The sequence below is a fragment of the Thermobia domestica genome, chromosome 2, assembly GCF_964235325.1.
Source record: "Thermobia domestica chromosome 2, izTheDome1.hap1.1, whole genome shotgun sequence".
NCBI lineage: Eukaryota > Metazoa > Arthropoda > Insecta > Zygentoma > Lepismatidae > Thermobia > Thermobia domestica.
The window spans coordinates 98,292,306-98,308,151 of NC_137455.1; the positions used below are offsets into that span (position 1 = coordinate 98,292,306).

The following is a 15,846-nucleotide window of genomic DNA, read 5'->3' on the forward strand; positions in this document are numbered from 1 at the left end:
GCATCAAATAAAGCAACTCCTTCCTTAAGAAACACTTTCAAAGGCAGTAAAGAGTGCATTTCTTGCTAAGAGAAGTTCATATATATATATATATATATATATATATATATATATATATATATATATATATATATATATATATATATATATATGAATATAACTATGCTCCTATAAAAAGGGATAGTATGAGGAATAGTTATTTCGTTTTAAAATGGTCAAGGAACTGAAAATAGCATCATTATTTGAAAATATTGTCCTGAACTAAGTATTATAGATAAGAATTTACATCGCTGTCTGTTACTCTTTTTCTACTTAATGTTTAAAACAGCTGACTGCAAAAATACGCTTCTAAAGTTTACCATCATGGCGGTGAAGGATAAAGGAAACAATAATGTGACAGAAGAAATCGAATGGAATGTCGACACAGAGGTTCAATTATTTTATGCCATGAATGGGCATAAACCAGTAGGTAAGTGTGTTATATAAATAAGCTATTAACACGGTAGTTCTTTAGTATTCCAATCGCAATATCTGTATGATATGTACGCAGTAAGATTTAAATGTCCGCGTACGTTGTTCGGTAACTTGTGCATTGAGGCCCAACTACCGGTCTTGTAAATTTATGTTGATAGAAAAGAAATACTGCTTGTTAATTAATAATATGCGTAACGTGTAAGTAAGATAAAGTGTTTCTGGCAACGTTATTGTATAGTATCATAGAAGATAATATAAAAATAGTACAATTAGGCCTAGGCGTTGAATTTATTTTAACGACGCTGCTGTAATAGCGTAAGGGACTGAAACAAGGGAAGAAAACACCCGTCTTGTATTTTATTTGTTTTTTTTTTTTTTTAAATCAAATGGTTATGATTATAGAAGGAATGAAGAGAAATTTGTCTTGCATTAAATTTATAGGTAAATTAACCTTTTTAATAATTTTATTTGTGTTCAGGCGTGCTCTTAAACGATTGCTTGAAATGAAATGTACATCCATATTAGAAATGTCGAAAACGAAACATAGCACTATTATTTCTTTTTATGCACATATGTGGAAGTACATTTTTAGTGTTCTAGTTAAATTTTAGCACAGTTATTGTTGCCAGTGGTTAAAGAAAAAGAGCCTAATGTTGCCACGTCATTAAAACTTCATTTGATTGAGTTAGCTGAGATTCACATCGTTAAAATAAGAAAATTTATGTTGCTCAGAGTGCATTAGGATATTTAGTTTTCCTCCAAATTCACACATAAAAAAAAATAAGTGTATTATGCCATGTTTTGCGCCATCCTCGTTTCTGCGTATACCGATCGTCGTTGACGCGCCTGCTCCCTATGGACGCACGCCTCGCTTCAGTTTGGGGTCCCCCTTCTGCGGTCCTGTTCTGACTCGGTTGGGTAGCATTCATGTTTTTTTTTTTTTTTTTTAGCCACCTAACACAAGTTGGTTAGTGTCTTTTTCACAATAGTTCATATTACGTACGTACACTAAATTCCTCTAAAGTGATTCTGCACAGAAGAATGCAAGTTCACGTCCTCATCAATGCCTCTGGAGCCAGTGCTTGAGCCAGTCACTACCAAGTGATTTGGGGGGGGAAACTAAATAATACTTTTTTTTTCGATTTCCTGGAAAAGTTTACACGCCCCTGTTTTGAAGGTTTAACATATCTAATCTAATAGGCCTATAACCTCATTTAGTATGTTTCTTAGCTAATTTAGTATATTTTGGAGCATTTTTCGTGTGGTCTGGCGATAAACTACTGTTGCCAGACCCGGTAACTCCCATTTTACGTATGCCACTGATCATACATATCTGACACACATTTAAAAATATTAAAAGAAATGAAGTTGATTAAATCTACGAAAATATACATCACAAAATGCAAGTGCATGTAAATGTCACGCTGAACGTGATGTCTACAAGAATGTTCCACAGTAGACATTCAAAACTAACCGTAAATATGTCTACACCCTTTAATAGCAAATCATTTTCTAAATTTAACGACATATTTTAAAACTACGCGATTTGCTCAAAGCAGACATAATCTCTGACTGTCTTCCTTTAAAACTATTTCTCTTAACCCTTAAATGAAGGATGTAAGGGCTTTATAAAGATGAAAAATGACATAACACCCCTCTTTTTAATATTGTAACTATGTCAAGGTATAAGTCTGTAAGTTGGTGAAAATTGCAAATAACTATTTTAAGGTTAGAAAAAGACGATAGAAGTTATAATTGGGCGCTAGTTCCAAATTCCACAGAAAGACCCGTACATCCTAACCATACATTCCATCACGGATATTTTCAATAACGTGCTTACGATTTGTGATATTTATATAATATGCTATTCTTTTATAACACACCAGAGTTAGATAGATTTAAAGTTTGGCTTTGTATTACTATAGTTTTGCACAGTTCACAGTATATATGGGCTCACGAATCAATATAAATATTAATTAGTTAGCACGTACTGATGACGATGACAAGCAGTAGTCGAAACATCTACGAACAAATTAATAATAGGGTACTTAAGTGGAGTTCAAAAAATGAAATCTTTACGTTTTACGTCCCGCGGATGTGCCGGCAAGGCTAATGGAAACAATGATGATGAGAAATGAATGAAATGGTGGAATGAAGAAAGTGGAAGGAAACGGGAGAACCCCTAAATAAGCACGCATACGGTGTTTGTCTACCACAAAGGTCTCTTGGCGCAAGGTGGGATCGAATCAAAGACCCCATGGTGCAGAGATAAACGCTCTAGCACTGAGCTACCGCGGCCTCTAAGTGGAGTTCAAGGTTAGTATTTCATTAATAGATATGATTCCTGTCAGTTCATTCAGTAATTACAATCATTTTAAGTTTGCCAAAACATTTATTGAAAAGCATAAGTGTAATACAAAAGTACAAGTTTTACATAGTGTAAAAAAAGGTAAAAGAATATTTTTTTAAATTTTCATATTTTTACAAAGTAAAGAAGAAAATTCATAAATATTGGAACAGCATTATAATAAGATACAAACAAGATCTTAAGACAGTACAACATTTTTTTCTTTAGGAATAATCACAAGAAATAGTCCTGTTTTGAGAAAAAAAAAATCAACAACCAAAATTTATTTATGAAATAACACAGGAGCTTCAACATAGTCGTGCAGCATTATTATGCGGTTGCGGGAATGAAATTTTAGAAGAGAAAGTGATTAAACAAATAAATAAATAAAAATAAAATTACATTATACTTTAACAGAGATAAAATGTGGCACATTCTGTTAAGAATGACAGCTATTAACCTTTATATGTATTCGGGGAACTCTAATCTGATAATTAATTTCTTTGTATGGTTTCGTTAACCAGTCCTGTTCCCAGTTATCACGCACACACATTAGCTCAAAACTTGACGGTACCAATTATACATAAATAAAAACAACATCGGACGGACGCATTTATTTACGCTTTGGTATTTGAAATTTGAAATACTTCACTTGTATTGTAAACAGTATTTGAAATAATAGCTTGTAAGATTATTTTTATCCATATCTATACAAATATATAGAAGAGTAAATCCATTGACACACTAATTCAGTCATTAACAGATCTCCGAAACTACTGTGGATAGAACCTTGAGATTTTGTATTAATATTTCCCTTTAATCCTAGCCAGTAGATAACATGGGGTTTTGTGAAATACGACCTCGAAGTGGGTCTGGGAGGGGATGATATTCTTCCGTTGTCCATATCTCTGAAATGCCAGGCGCAGAAACTTGGAATTTTTCGTAAATATTCTCCTTGCATCTAGGCTGCAGATAAGACAATGTTTGGCAAAATACGACTTCTGAGGGGGATAGTGGGGGCGAGGGTCTCGATTTTTTTCCCTTCGTCATATCTCTGAAACTGTCAAAGTGTAGAACCTTGACATTTTATATAGCTAAATGTTCTCGTTACTTACATTCTAGACTCTAGATTATATAGGATTTTGCGAAATGTGAATCCTAAGAAGGGAAGGGTTTTTAATTTTTTCACCAGATCTTTAAAACTATTGTTCGCATGTCCGTAGTAACACGCGGGGCAGTACTAGTTTATGTATAATTAGTACTGCTGAGTTTTGAGCTAATATGCGTAGGTATCATATGATCATAATCACGAATATATATATATGGGTGATTCCACGAAAAAGGGAAATTTTCTGTCACGGGCATTTCTTCAAACTACTACTAGAAAGAATCACCTCATTTTTATTTTGTTTGGTAGTAACCGTTACAAAGTAGGTATGCCATGTATAACAGTATGCAAATATAACACGAAACATACGTAAAAAATTAATTATTACCCAATTTCTCAACACCGTGGGCTGTCAGACTACAGTTGACTGATTTTAATCAATAAATTACAACTGAAGTCGCAAACCAAACATCATTTAATGGTAATTAAATGGAAGAGAACACTTCAATGTTTCGGTTTTGTGGAAGGTAAACCTTTATAACGATTATTTTCGAAAGCTTGACTATGCTTCGTTTTTGTCACCTCTATTTCGTCTCAACTCCATGGCAATAGAAAAAATTATCATTGCTCTCAACAGATAGCATGGTCGTCCACATTGGCAACACCCACAAGAAGACAAGGCAGACATGTTTGACTGAAGAACAGAAAAAGTTGTGTGCATGTGTTAAAAGCTATAGGAAAAATATTTTTGTGTGTGGAAAGCAGGTGCGTATATTAATTGATACTCAACACCATGGTATTTATTACTGAATGTATTTGTATGGTATATACCTTCTTTCCCTTGAGGAACCTACGCCTTAACGTAGAAAATTCGTACACAATTACTCACATGTACTGGTTAAAAAGGGGGCCGGTAAAGATAAATTATATTCGATTTTCTCAACTCCATGTCCATCTGAAAACTAAGGAATCCACGGTGTTGAGACAAGTTCACGGAGTTGATAATCCTATAGTGTTTGTTATGCTCATGCTCTTCCAAATATTTGTTCTTTCAATATATTGATAGAAATAAAGCTCGTTTATGGTCTAGTGACTAGTACGCTAGCCTTTCGTGCGTGGTTCTGGGTTTGTTTCCCGGTGGAAGCTCAAAAATTAATGGTGTTTACTTCGCACACTGAGGCAATTGAAAAACTCATTTCTGTAGAGATGTACTGAAACCTGATCGCGCAGACCATCGCAACGGTCGTAGGAGCCGACACGCTGATCGGGAGAAGTTTCTCCTGGCCTACTAAACCTGACGTTTAAAAGCGTTGGCAGTTCTCATTCTGTGTAGACTAGAACAGCCCTTCCCTGTTTCCTCAAGACATTTCCTTCATTGGAGTGGAAAATGAGGGCTACTTAACAGAACATCGAATTATCCAAAGAAAACAGAAATGATGAGTGACTTACACTGTCATTTAGTGTGCATTATACAGGGCGTTTCAAAACAATACCGACAACGTTTGGGAGATGATTCCTAACATCAAGATAAGATAAAAGTATAGACCAATCTGGGTGCACAAATGCTTCCTTTCGCAGTTATAGGCTGCCGAAAACATGAAAAAATAAACTTTAAAGGTCCATAGCATAAAACTATGGGACCTACCGTAGTCGGGTCAGACTTCACTTAGGAATTAGTATGTGAGCTATCCAAATATCCATGTTTCAGAATCTTGCGGTACTTCCACAACTTTTATAGAAGTAGTTGGTGAGTACTTCAGATTATAGGCCCGTAGCCCAACTCCCTCTATAAAAATTGCTTCGTGAGTACATCAGGATTCTGAAACATATTTTTGGATAGTGCACATATTAGTTCCTAAGTGAAGTCGTGACCCGACTACGGCAGGTCTCATAGTTTTGGAGCTATGGACCTTTAAAGTTCATTTTTTTCATGTTTTCGGCAGTCTATAACTCCGAAAGGAAGCACTTGTGCACCCAGTTGTCTATACGTTTCGTCTTACCTTGGTTCTCAGGAATCAGCTCCCAAACGATGTGTGTATTGTTTTGAAACACCTTGTATATATACCAAATATACAAATACACTTACCAAATGTTGAGAAAGTGTTGCACTTTCGACGTGTTGACTTGATCACACAGAGAAGACAGACGGTTTACATAAGCTCAGAAATCAAATGAAGTAGACAATAGACAGGTTTAGTGACTACTTCGTCTGTTTCGTAAGCTTATGTAAAAAGTTTGTCCTCTTCATATGATAGTCAACATATTGAAAGCGCAATAATTTTTCAATATTCGATAAGTGTGTGTATTTCTTTTTTTCTTATTTACGTCACATATTCATATATATATATGTACTCAATTTTGGAACCTTCATTAGATATATTTTCATATGTTTGCAGTATTTTCTGGAGTATTTTTGTATAACAAATTACGTGTCATCTAGTTTGTTAGAATTTTATTCAACATAAGGAGAATAATTCTAACTTACAAAAACTATTGGAAAATTATTTCAATTTTTATGTAAATTATAAGCTTAATCACTTATAAACCAAAACTTATCACCCAGATGTATCACGTTTCTCAACTCCACAGCAATTTTCAACTCCGTGTTAACTAATCTCAACTCCGTGACCTATGGTCTCAACTCCGTGGGTGCTGAAAAGTTTATTATTTTTTATTTACTACACCAATAAGATTCAGCTCTGCTGAACACCTAATTAACATGTACTTAGTAGTAGTAAGTGCATGTGATATTTTTATCGAAATAGGCGACCATCAACGGAACAAAAATTTTCCAAATGAAAATTTCCCTTTTTCGTGGAATTACCCATATATATATATATATATATATATATATATATATGTACAAGAGGACGCAAAGTTCTTTATTTTATGTCTGTCAGTCGATGCCAGTAAAATTCGTTGCCAAAATCATTCCGGGAAATTAATCATCAGATTGGGATTCGCAAGACATACAAGAATTAGTGATTGAAATTTCATCACTGTTATTTAGGCCAATTTATCTATTTATCTTAATTAAAAGGGACCTCCGAAGAGCAACCCACTTCCTTTATACTTTCAAAAAACGGGGGGGGGGGGGGGGCGGTGGCTCTGTGGTAGTGTTCACCTCTGGTGCATGGGGTCCCGGGTTCAATCCCAGCTGCAGCTCCCGCCAAGAGAACTTTGTGGTTTACAGACACTGTGTGCATGGATTTCCTCGGGGGGTTCTCCGTTTCCTTCCACTTTCTTCATTCCATCAGTTCATTCATTTCTCATCATCACCGTCTCCTTTAGCCTAGCCGGCATAATTGTGGGACGTAAAACTGAAAGATTTCATTTCGTTTCATGTTTTTCAAAAAATGTGACTGAATGAAGCACAATTCAATACATTATTCTTAACTTATTGTGCCCATATATTTATTTCAGTGAAGTAATTTCAAGAATCGTTCCTTCTCTGTTTTATCAGTCACTCTGTACTATCTTATTTAGTTGGGCATGTGGTATGATGCATGTGCGTTTAAGTATATAAGTTATTGGTGTTCATTGTACACTGAGCTACTAACGAAGAATGCAGGAACAGCTCTTAAAATTATTTCACTTGGATAGGCGTAATAAAGATACGTATTTGATTAAATGAACGTAGTTCATCATCCCATACCAGAACATGCCGCGATCTGCGATGTAATGCAGAAAATTTGCCGCACCTGTGCAGAAAAATTGCCAGAGGAAGAAGAAAGCCAACAGAAAAGTATAAAAACATGCCTGCTATGTGCAGATGTCTTAAATGCACAGATGACTCGCATAAATATAGTTTAAACTGATTTTTACGTCGCGTAAAGCGTATTCTTAACAATGACAGGTGTTTATTCTGCAGAAAATTTTTGACTTACAAAAGCTCATCGCAGAAAGACAAAGGAAGTTCTACCATCGAGGTTCGTCGAATATGTTTATTAGTTAGAAAAGCTCCTGACAGTGAGGTGAACGGATAGTTTTCGATTTTTATATATAGTTCGATACTGGCCATGTAGTTCATTGGATGATTGGTTTTGGAACTAGTCGTTCCTTTGTATATTACGTAAAAAGCGAGATTCGCATGTTTCGAATACAAGTTTGAAAACAAAGAAAACTTTTTATTTCATTATTTATTTATTTTTAAGGTAGATTAGGATCCTATTCTTCATGGAAGTGCATGTTCGGATTCCATGTTCTAAGTTATGAAACGAGCTTATTAAGGTTCTATGTTTAATTATAGGATTATAAAGTGTTGCTGTTATTACAGTCAAAATAAAGGATGAAATTAGTAATGTGTAAGACTAATATAGTTGCTTAATATTCCGTCTAATTATTGTTGTTTATACAATTCCTGGAAATTTATTAGGTATTATATTATAATTATTAATTATAATTTTAATAGGGTAGGAGTTTAGAAACTTAGTGAGTTAATTACATGAAGCAGAATTCTTGTCCAAAATATCGTTACACTAACTGAATCGTGTGTCAAACGTAAAGTATAGTAATATTTATGCTGGAAGACTGATTGAGTAGTTTCTCATTTAGAACTTATCAGTGCAAATAAGTGATTTTAATCTGTCACAGAAGTAATTGATTTGTGTAGTATTAACTGATAGTGTTAATTATGTTGATTTTTTTTTTTTTTTTTTTTTTTTTTTTTTTAGGTGTAAACAAGTACTTTCAAATGGCGTGCATATTGGAAAAATTTAGAAGTTCTATTAACAAAGATGTTTCGTCGAAAGCCATATGGGACCACTTGGATACCATGTATGACATGCAAGCTTTGGTAAGTTTATAGTTTACGGATTTATTATTATTTGAATTATACTTTGACATGAGAAAAAGTTGCTCCTACCTTGCATTGAGAACATAAAAATGTTAACACGATATTGTTTCAGCTCTGCTCCCGTTTTCAATGTGGGGCTGCGGTGGCTCAGTGGTAGAGCGTTCACCTCTGGTGCTTGGGGTTCCGGGTTCAAACCTTGCTTTCGCCAAGTGAACTTTGCGGTGGACAAACACCGTGTGCGTGGGTTTTCTCAGGGTTTTCCCGTTTCCTCCCACTTTCTTCATTCCACCATTTCATTCATCTCTCATCCTCACTGTCTCCTTTAGCCTAACCGGCATAATCGTGGGACGTAAAACTCAAAAGTTTCATTTCATTTTTCTTTTTCAATGCATCTTATAATTGTGCAAATGTGCATCCAATATCTTTCATAAATATATATATTTTAATATAGTCATTACTATAGCATGAATCGTGCATATAACTTCATCCCGTTTTGATGAAGGCAAGAGGCAAAAAATATTATTATTAGATTTTGACACTCAGAAAGATAGATTTTTCCAAATGGAAAGGGAACTATTTTTTAAATTATTATTTATTATTGTTATTGTTTTAATATCGGCGACTCAAAATTGAGACGCTTCTTCGTATAGAAAGTCTTTTTTTTCTTTCTTTCTTCGAGCGTCCCAAGTTCGATTTCTGGTGGGGACACTCAGTCAAGAAGGTGTGATAGGTTTTTCAGGTCAGCCTTTTGAGTGAGGTTTTTCTGGGCTTTCCTCATTCACCAGGCAAATGCGGGATAGAACATACAGCTCCCAGCCCACTTCCTTTCTTTCTTCCTTTCCCGGATGGTGTGCTCGCCGAGGGACGTCATATATTATACGTGACGGGCTTAAGGCCATAGAAGCCAGTAATGCCTAGAATGTAGGGTCAGGTGGAGCTATTGTGAGACCCCCTAAAATGAATGGCGACTTTTGAAAATTACTAAATGCTAGCCCATTGAGTGATCTATTATACCTATATATGAAATACATTCTCGAGCATTGACTAACGATAAAAGAAAAATTCCCTCCCAAAACCCTCCATTTTGATTAAAAAAAAAAAAAAAAATGTTTTCTATCAGGAAACTTTCAATACAACCCTTAAACTATACATTGTAATCCAAAAGTCAAAATATTAGCAGTTAGTAGGCATTAAGGAGAACGAGAATCACCAAAAATTTTTGTGCCAAGCAGCCTGTGGGGAAGTAGGAGCTGTCAAAGTCATGGGACTATTTTGAGAGAGCTCCCGGGACTATTGTGAGACAGCTGTTATGACCATTGAAATGCACTGCTTTTCTGTTTAAGTACTAATTTTTGTTCTTATTACAAAAGATCAAACAAGTTTAATTATTCAGATAAATAACATAATATAAACAATTAATTTATGTCCCATCAATAATATTTAGCCTGTTCTTCAAAGTTTTGTGTGTTTATCACATTAATTTTCAATTTTAAAGGGAGAAACTTGACGGAAACAAAGAAAACAACAAATAAATTCTTACCGGAGCAGATCATATTTTTTAAAAATTACAAAAACTGCATGCAGTTAAATTTTCCGTCATTTTCTGGACTGTCATAGTACTAATTTTGAATAATGACAGACCACGTGGGAGTAATAAGCATGTCTCATAATAGCTCCAAGTGCGGGGCTATTACGATACGTTGTTTTTGTTTTAAATGCAGAATCCCTTTCGAAATACGAGGATCATACAGAAAATAAATACCGTTTAGTTAGACGTAATGAAAAACAATATTTATAAACAGATACGACAAAAGTTTAATTGGAGCTCGTGACCAGATACGTGAAGCTTCCCTCACTTCTCTACAAAACCACTACCTTCATTTAAACATTTGGGGCTCCTGTTCACGAGCTGAAGAATTCCTATGTTAAACTCTTCTGCCGCCATTCATTAAGCCAGGTGGCCACTTCATTCAAACAAAAGACTGCTCGCTCATTTCCGCCGCGCAGCTCACTCCTCTTTCTCTTTTCAGTTCAACTGGCTTTCGTAACAGCTGTGTTTATAACGCTGTGATTGGAGGTTGTAAGAAGTTGCCCTTATGTAGTTAGGGTGGTCAAAATGAACGGGTGATTGAAAATCCCGCTGACTGTGAAGTGAGGGTTGTTATTCAGTCTCTGAACGCTCATAAGGTGAAACCGGTAGAAGTTGACCGGCAACTGAAATCAGTGTATGGTGATAATATAATAAACGAAAGAAATGAGAAAATGGTGTGAAATGTTCAATAATGGACGAACAAATGTGCTCGATGAAACTCGACCTGAACGCCATCTGTCATCACAGAAGACTTGAAGCGAATAAAAGAACTTATGAGGCAGGAGCGTAACTCTGGACGAATTGCACACTATGTTTCCAGATATTTCTTGCTCTTTTCTTAGTAAAATTGTGTCGCAACATCTCGGCTACAAGAAAATTTGTGCACTATGGGTTCCGTGGTAACTGAGTGACCAACACAAAACTCAGAGAATAGGCTCATTGACATTCTTGACACGCTATCACACAGATGGAGACGCCTTTCTTGATCGAATTATGACTGGTGATGAGATCTGGATGTATCACCTCACCCCAGAGAGCAAGCGTCAATCACTTGAGTGACATCATCCCTCATTACCCAAAAAACCGAGAAAATGCAAACAGATTCTTTCAACACGAAGCTCCTAGGAACAGTCTTTTGGATCGTAGAGGTGTTCTTCGGTGAATTTCATGCCAAAAGGCACTACGATCAATGCGTATCGTTATTTTTAAGTTTTTTCTTACGTCCCACGCTTATGCTGGCTAGGCTAAAGGAGGCGGTTATGGTGAGACATGAATGGTATGGTGGAATGAAGAAAATAAGAGGAAACGGGAGAATCTCGAGAAAACCCACGCGTACGGTGTTTGTCCACCATAAAGTTCACTTGGTGCAAGCGGGGCTCGAACTAAGGACCTCATGCACCAGAGGTGAACGCTCTACCACTGAGCCATCACGGCCCTCGTATCGTTATTGTGAGACTAAGAAAACTACGACGAGCCATCCAATGCTTTCTGGAGGAATTGTGCGTCTTCACCACAATGCCCTAGCAATTTCACCTTTTCCTAAGCTGAAAGAGTTTCTGGGTGGTAAACATTTAAGAAATGCTGAAGAGCTGGAGAATGCAGTGACCACCTGGCTTAATGAACAGGGGCCAAAAGAGTATAACATGGGAGTTCTGATAATCGTTAACAGATACGACAAGTGTTTAAATGAAGGTAGAGATTATGTAGGGTAGTGAGGGAAGCTTCAAATAGTAACAGAATTATTTTTCCAATAAATATTACGTTTTTCATTTTGTATAACTAAACGGTCTTTATTTTCTAGAACCTTCGTATGACATTTAGATGATGAAATATAATACAAATCTCAAGTCACTGTATTCTGATTTTTTTTGTCTTTCTATCTTAAAATAGTCCCACTTGACTATAAATAAATAAATAAATAAAATTATTGTTTTGGCCTCCACTTCCCCCTGCGTTCTTCTCGACTTGTTTATGGGGGCACTCGGTCGAAAAAGTGTAAAAGAACTTTTTCAGGCTAGCAATCCTGAATGAGGTTTCCTTGACTTTTCCTCATTGACACAGGGCAAATGCCGGTTTGTTACCTAACTTATAGGTCCCAGGCCGCTTCCTTCCATACCCAATCCTTTCTTCCTTTCCTTTTACCGGATAGTGTGCTCACCGAGGGACGTCATTCCTCATACGTGACGGGCTAAATGGCCATAGATCCCGAAAGCCCAGAAATCTAAATCCTAAATCGACTTATTCATGGCAGACGCAACTTCTGCTGTTGTTTTCTTAAACATCTCTCTCTTCTTTTTGGCTTTAAAAGACATCAGTAGGTGAAGTGAGGCTGGTGTTTTTAGCATGACATTAAATATTTGAGTCATGCCCTGTTTCTTTTATTTATTATTTGAGGCGCCTAGTATCAAAAGCCGCGATTTTTTTTTTTTTTTTTAATACGGAAATTGAGTTATATATCGCTTGTTATGTTTGATCTAAAGGAATTCCATGGAAACAGAATTTTGTTTAAAAGCTTAATATTTCATACTAATAAAACTAGTTCAAATATGGAACTTTGTATGCGGGTATATGGAGCTTCACTGCACGTTTTGCGAGATTTTTCGAAACTAATCGAAATGGATGTGGCGGATTTTGATACTAGGCTCCTCATTTGTTTGCTTATTTGTGTATTTATACATTTTACAAAGTATACGAAGAGGCAGAACCTGAAAAGAGAAAAATTAATAAAGGAGTAAAACAGTTTTTCTCGTTTTTGTTCTTCGCATATTGTTTCTTTTTAAGTGTATATATTTTCTTTGTTACATTTCCTGTGCAGGATTTATTTTCTCTTGTGATTATCGTCGGCACCGAAAACATAAGGAATACTTCTTCTGAATATACTTGAAAATCGGTTCTCTAAATTTCCTACAATTATTTTTTCAAAAATTTAGTGTTTAATTTGATTTACATCTCATTATTGTAGGCATTTTGGTTTCTTTATCTTTACATCACGACACAAATCTCTAAAATATAAAAGTACACTATTTAATTAACACTAAACTTTATTCTGAATCTCGCGGATTTCCTCGGACCGTATTTTGTTTTCTTATCAGATTTCACTCTTATATATTTTGGTTATAATTGTAAAATTAGTCATTGTTTGTTTCTTCTTTCTTCTTCTTTCTCCTTTCATAAATTTCTTGATATATATATCTAACTATTATTGTAATTTTTTCTAATTTTTTATTGTTCTCTAATATGTTTTTTATGTTTCCGGTCCTTAGATCGTTTCACATTTCCGTTATTTTATTGCTTGTAATATAATTATCACAATTTCAAAAGATATGTTCAGGTGTCTGTTGATTGTCACACCTATATGTGTTGAAGTTGATTGTACTCTATCTTGTCAAATGTGACTTAAGTGGTCCATGTTGCGATACATATTCCGTAACTTCTTCGTTTAATCTTCCTATTTTTTCTATGCCTTTTATGTTGTGTAAGATGTTTCTTGTTCTTTCTCCTTTCGTGAATTTATCCATTCATTCTCCCATTTTGTTTTTACAATTATGTCTATGTCGTTATTAGTATGTAAAATTTCTTGTTATTTCCATAATTTTATTTCTTTCGTTATTTTTGCTCCATATTATAACGCATTTTCTTAAAATTTAGAGATGGTTTGGTTCTTCATTTATTAAAATTTGAACAGTTTATTAAAATTAATCTTTGCACCCTTGTTAGTCTTTCTTGTAGTTACACGTTCGTAAAAGTCACGTTTTCCCAAATCTCCTTTTAATTCTGTTATTATTGTGCGTTACTATAGATAGGAAAGAATAATAATAAAAAAAAATATTTAAAATATCACAAACAATAATGAAAAGCAACACACAAATAAATAAATAAATAATGTCAGTCGTACTTTTTAATGCTAAGTTTGTTCTATAAATTGTTTAAGCTGATAACTGGCTTTGAATGCGTCCAGGAGCCGCGGTGGCTCAATGGCAGAGCGTTCACTTCTGGTACATGGGGTCCTGGATTCAAGCCCTGCTCCCGCCAAGTGAACTTTGTGTTGGAGAAACACCGTGTGCTTGGGTTTCCTCGGGGTTCTCCCGTTTCCTTCCACTTTCTTCATTCCACCATTTCATTAATTTCTAATCAATCACCGTCTCCTTTAGCCTAGCCGGCATAACTGCGGGACGTAATTTCACTTCATTTCATATTTTGAACTTGTCCATGTCGAGTTTTGCTGAATCCGTAATGCTGTCCCGAAGTAGAGGATTGGAATGATGCAGTATAGGAAGTGAAGCTGACTTTTGCATGTCTAGATTGGTAGGTTCACTTTACTTGCGTCCAGTGTATATATAAATGTGAATTTAACAAACAAACAAACAAAAAAAAAAAAAAAAAAACTACTCCTTTGCTGATACGCAATAGATCTTGTAGTTTCTTGATCACCAGATAGCTCTGTACCTCTAAATTACCAACAACGTAATCCGTTTCCTCTTATGTTATTTTCTAGATATGACACGTTTTTTTTTTTTTCTTTTTTAGTGAGTATTTTTCTGCAGAAACGTTAATTCATAAACACTTTGATTTGAAGTTTGTACGTACTTCTCGTTTCAGCAGCAAAATTCTCATTCAAAATATCTTCAATTTATAGAAATAATTAACAAAAGCAATTTGATTACATAAGTCGGCAAGAGGAGAATGGATCGTAGAAGCCATGTTTTAGTTTTTCACCAGTTTAGTTATTAATATTTTTTCTGACTTGAAACAGATTTTCGAAAATATTTTATTATATAGAAAACAAAGAAATACACAGTGAGGCACTTAGTAAACGAGACTTTTTTGCTGTAAAGTTGGTTTTGGCACGGAATTTTTTCATAGTGATAAATCTTAACGTGTGTGTTGGGAACACATGCAGAAATTTTGAGCTCGGCCGGTCGTCAATGTGACGCATGACGTGGCGAAGTGCAAACTAGTGTTTTGATACTTCATCAGCGTTTTAAGAAGGAACAAAAGGTGAATATAAAAAATTCTGTGCATGCTTAGGGAAAGAAAAAAAAAATCGGAATGTTCTAAAAGACTTAAGGGGACAATTGCTATTCTCGTTGCCTTGCTTTTGAATGGCACATATGGCTCAGTGGTGGCAGAAACTGGAAAGATTGTATCATTGGCAGTAACTGATGGCTGCTACTGAAAGGAAGCCAAATTTCCTTCAAAACGTTATTGCAGAGAACGAAACGATCCGGAAACCAAGTGGAAAAGTGCTGTCTTAAATGGAAGAGTCATGATTCAACCCAACCCATAAGAATTCGCCAAACAAAAGTAATAAATAAATGAATAAATAAATAAAAGTACGACACTTCTGATTGTTTTCTAGACAGCAAAGGAATTATTTCCCAGCAATTTGTATCCATCGGCCGAACATCACTGGGGCCTTCTATGTAGAAGTTCTGAAAATTACAACTAAGTGATAGTTCATAAGTTTTTGACCTAAAGAACGTATTTGTGTGTTACCACACCCTGCATACTAACCAGACCTATGCTTCCGT

General features: G+C 35.3%; 1 protein-coding gene across 2 annotated transcripts in view; it reads left to right on the forward strand.

Moving 5' to 3' along the window:
• The first annotated feature begins 314 nt into the window (after positions 1-314).
• Positions 315-15,846, forward strand: part of LOC145674302 (uncharacterized) — a 39,468-nt gene continuing 23,936 nt past the window's right edge. Inside the window, exons 1-2 of one of the 2 annotated variants that reach the window (XM_081744164.1) lie at positions 315-469; positions 8,603-8,724. In XM_081744164.1, the coding sequence (XP_081600290.1) occupies positions 316-469; positions 8,603-8,724 (276 nt within the window). In that variant the 5' untranslated portion in view covers position 315. Of the gene's footprint in view, positions 470-554; positions 673-8,602; positions 8,725-15,846 lie in introns of those variants that run through there. The other variant, XM_081744172.1, reaches the window with a different exon arrangement.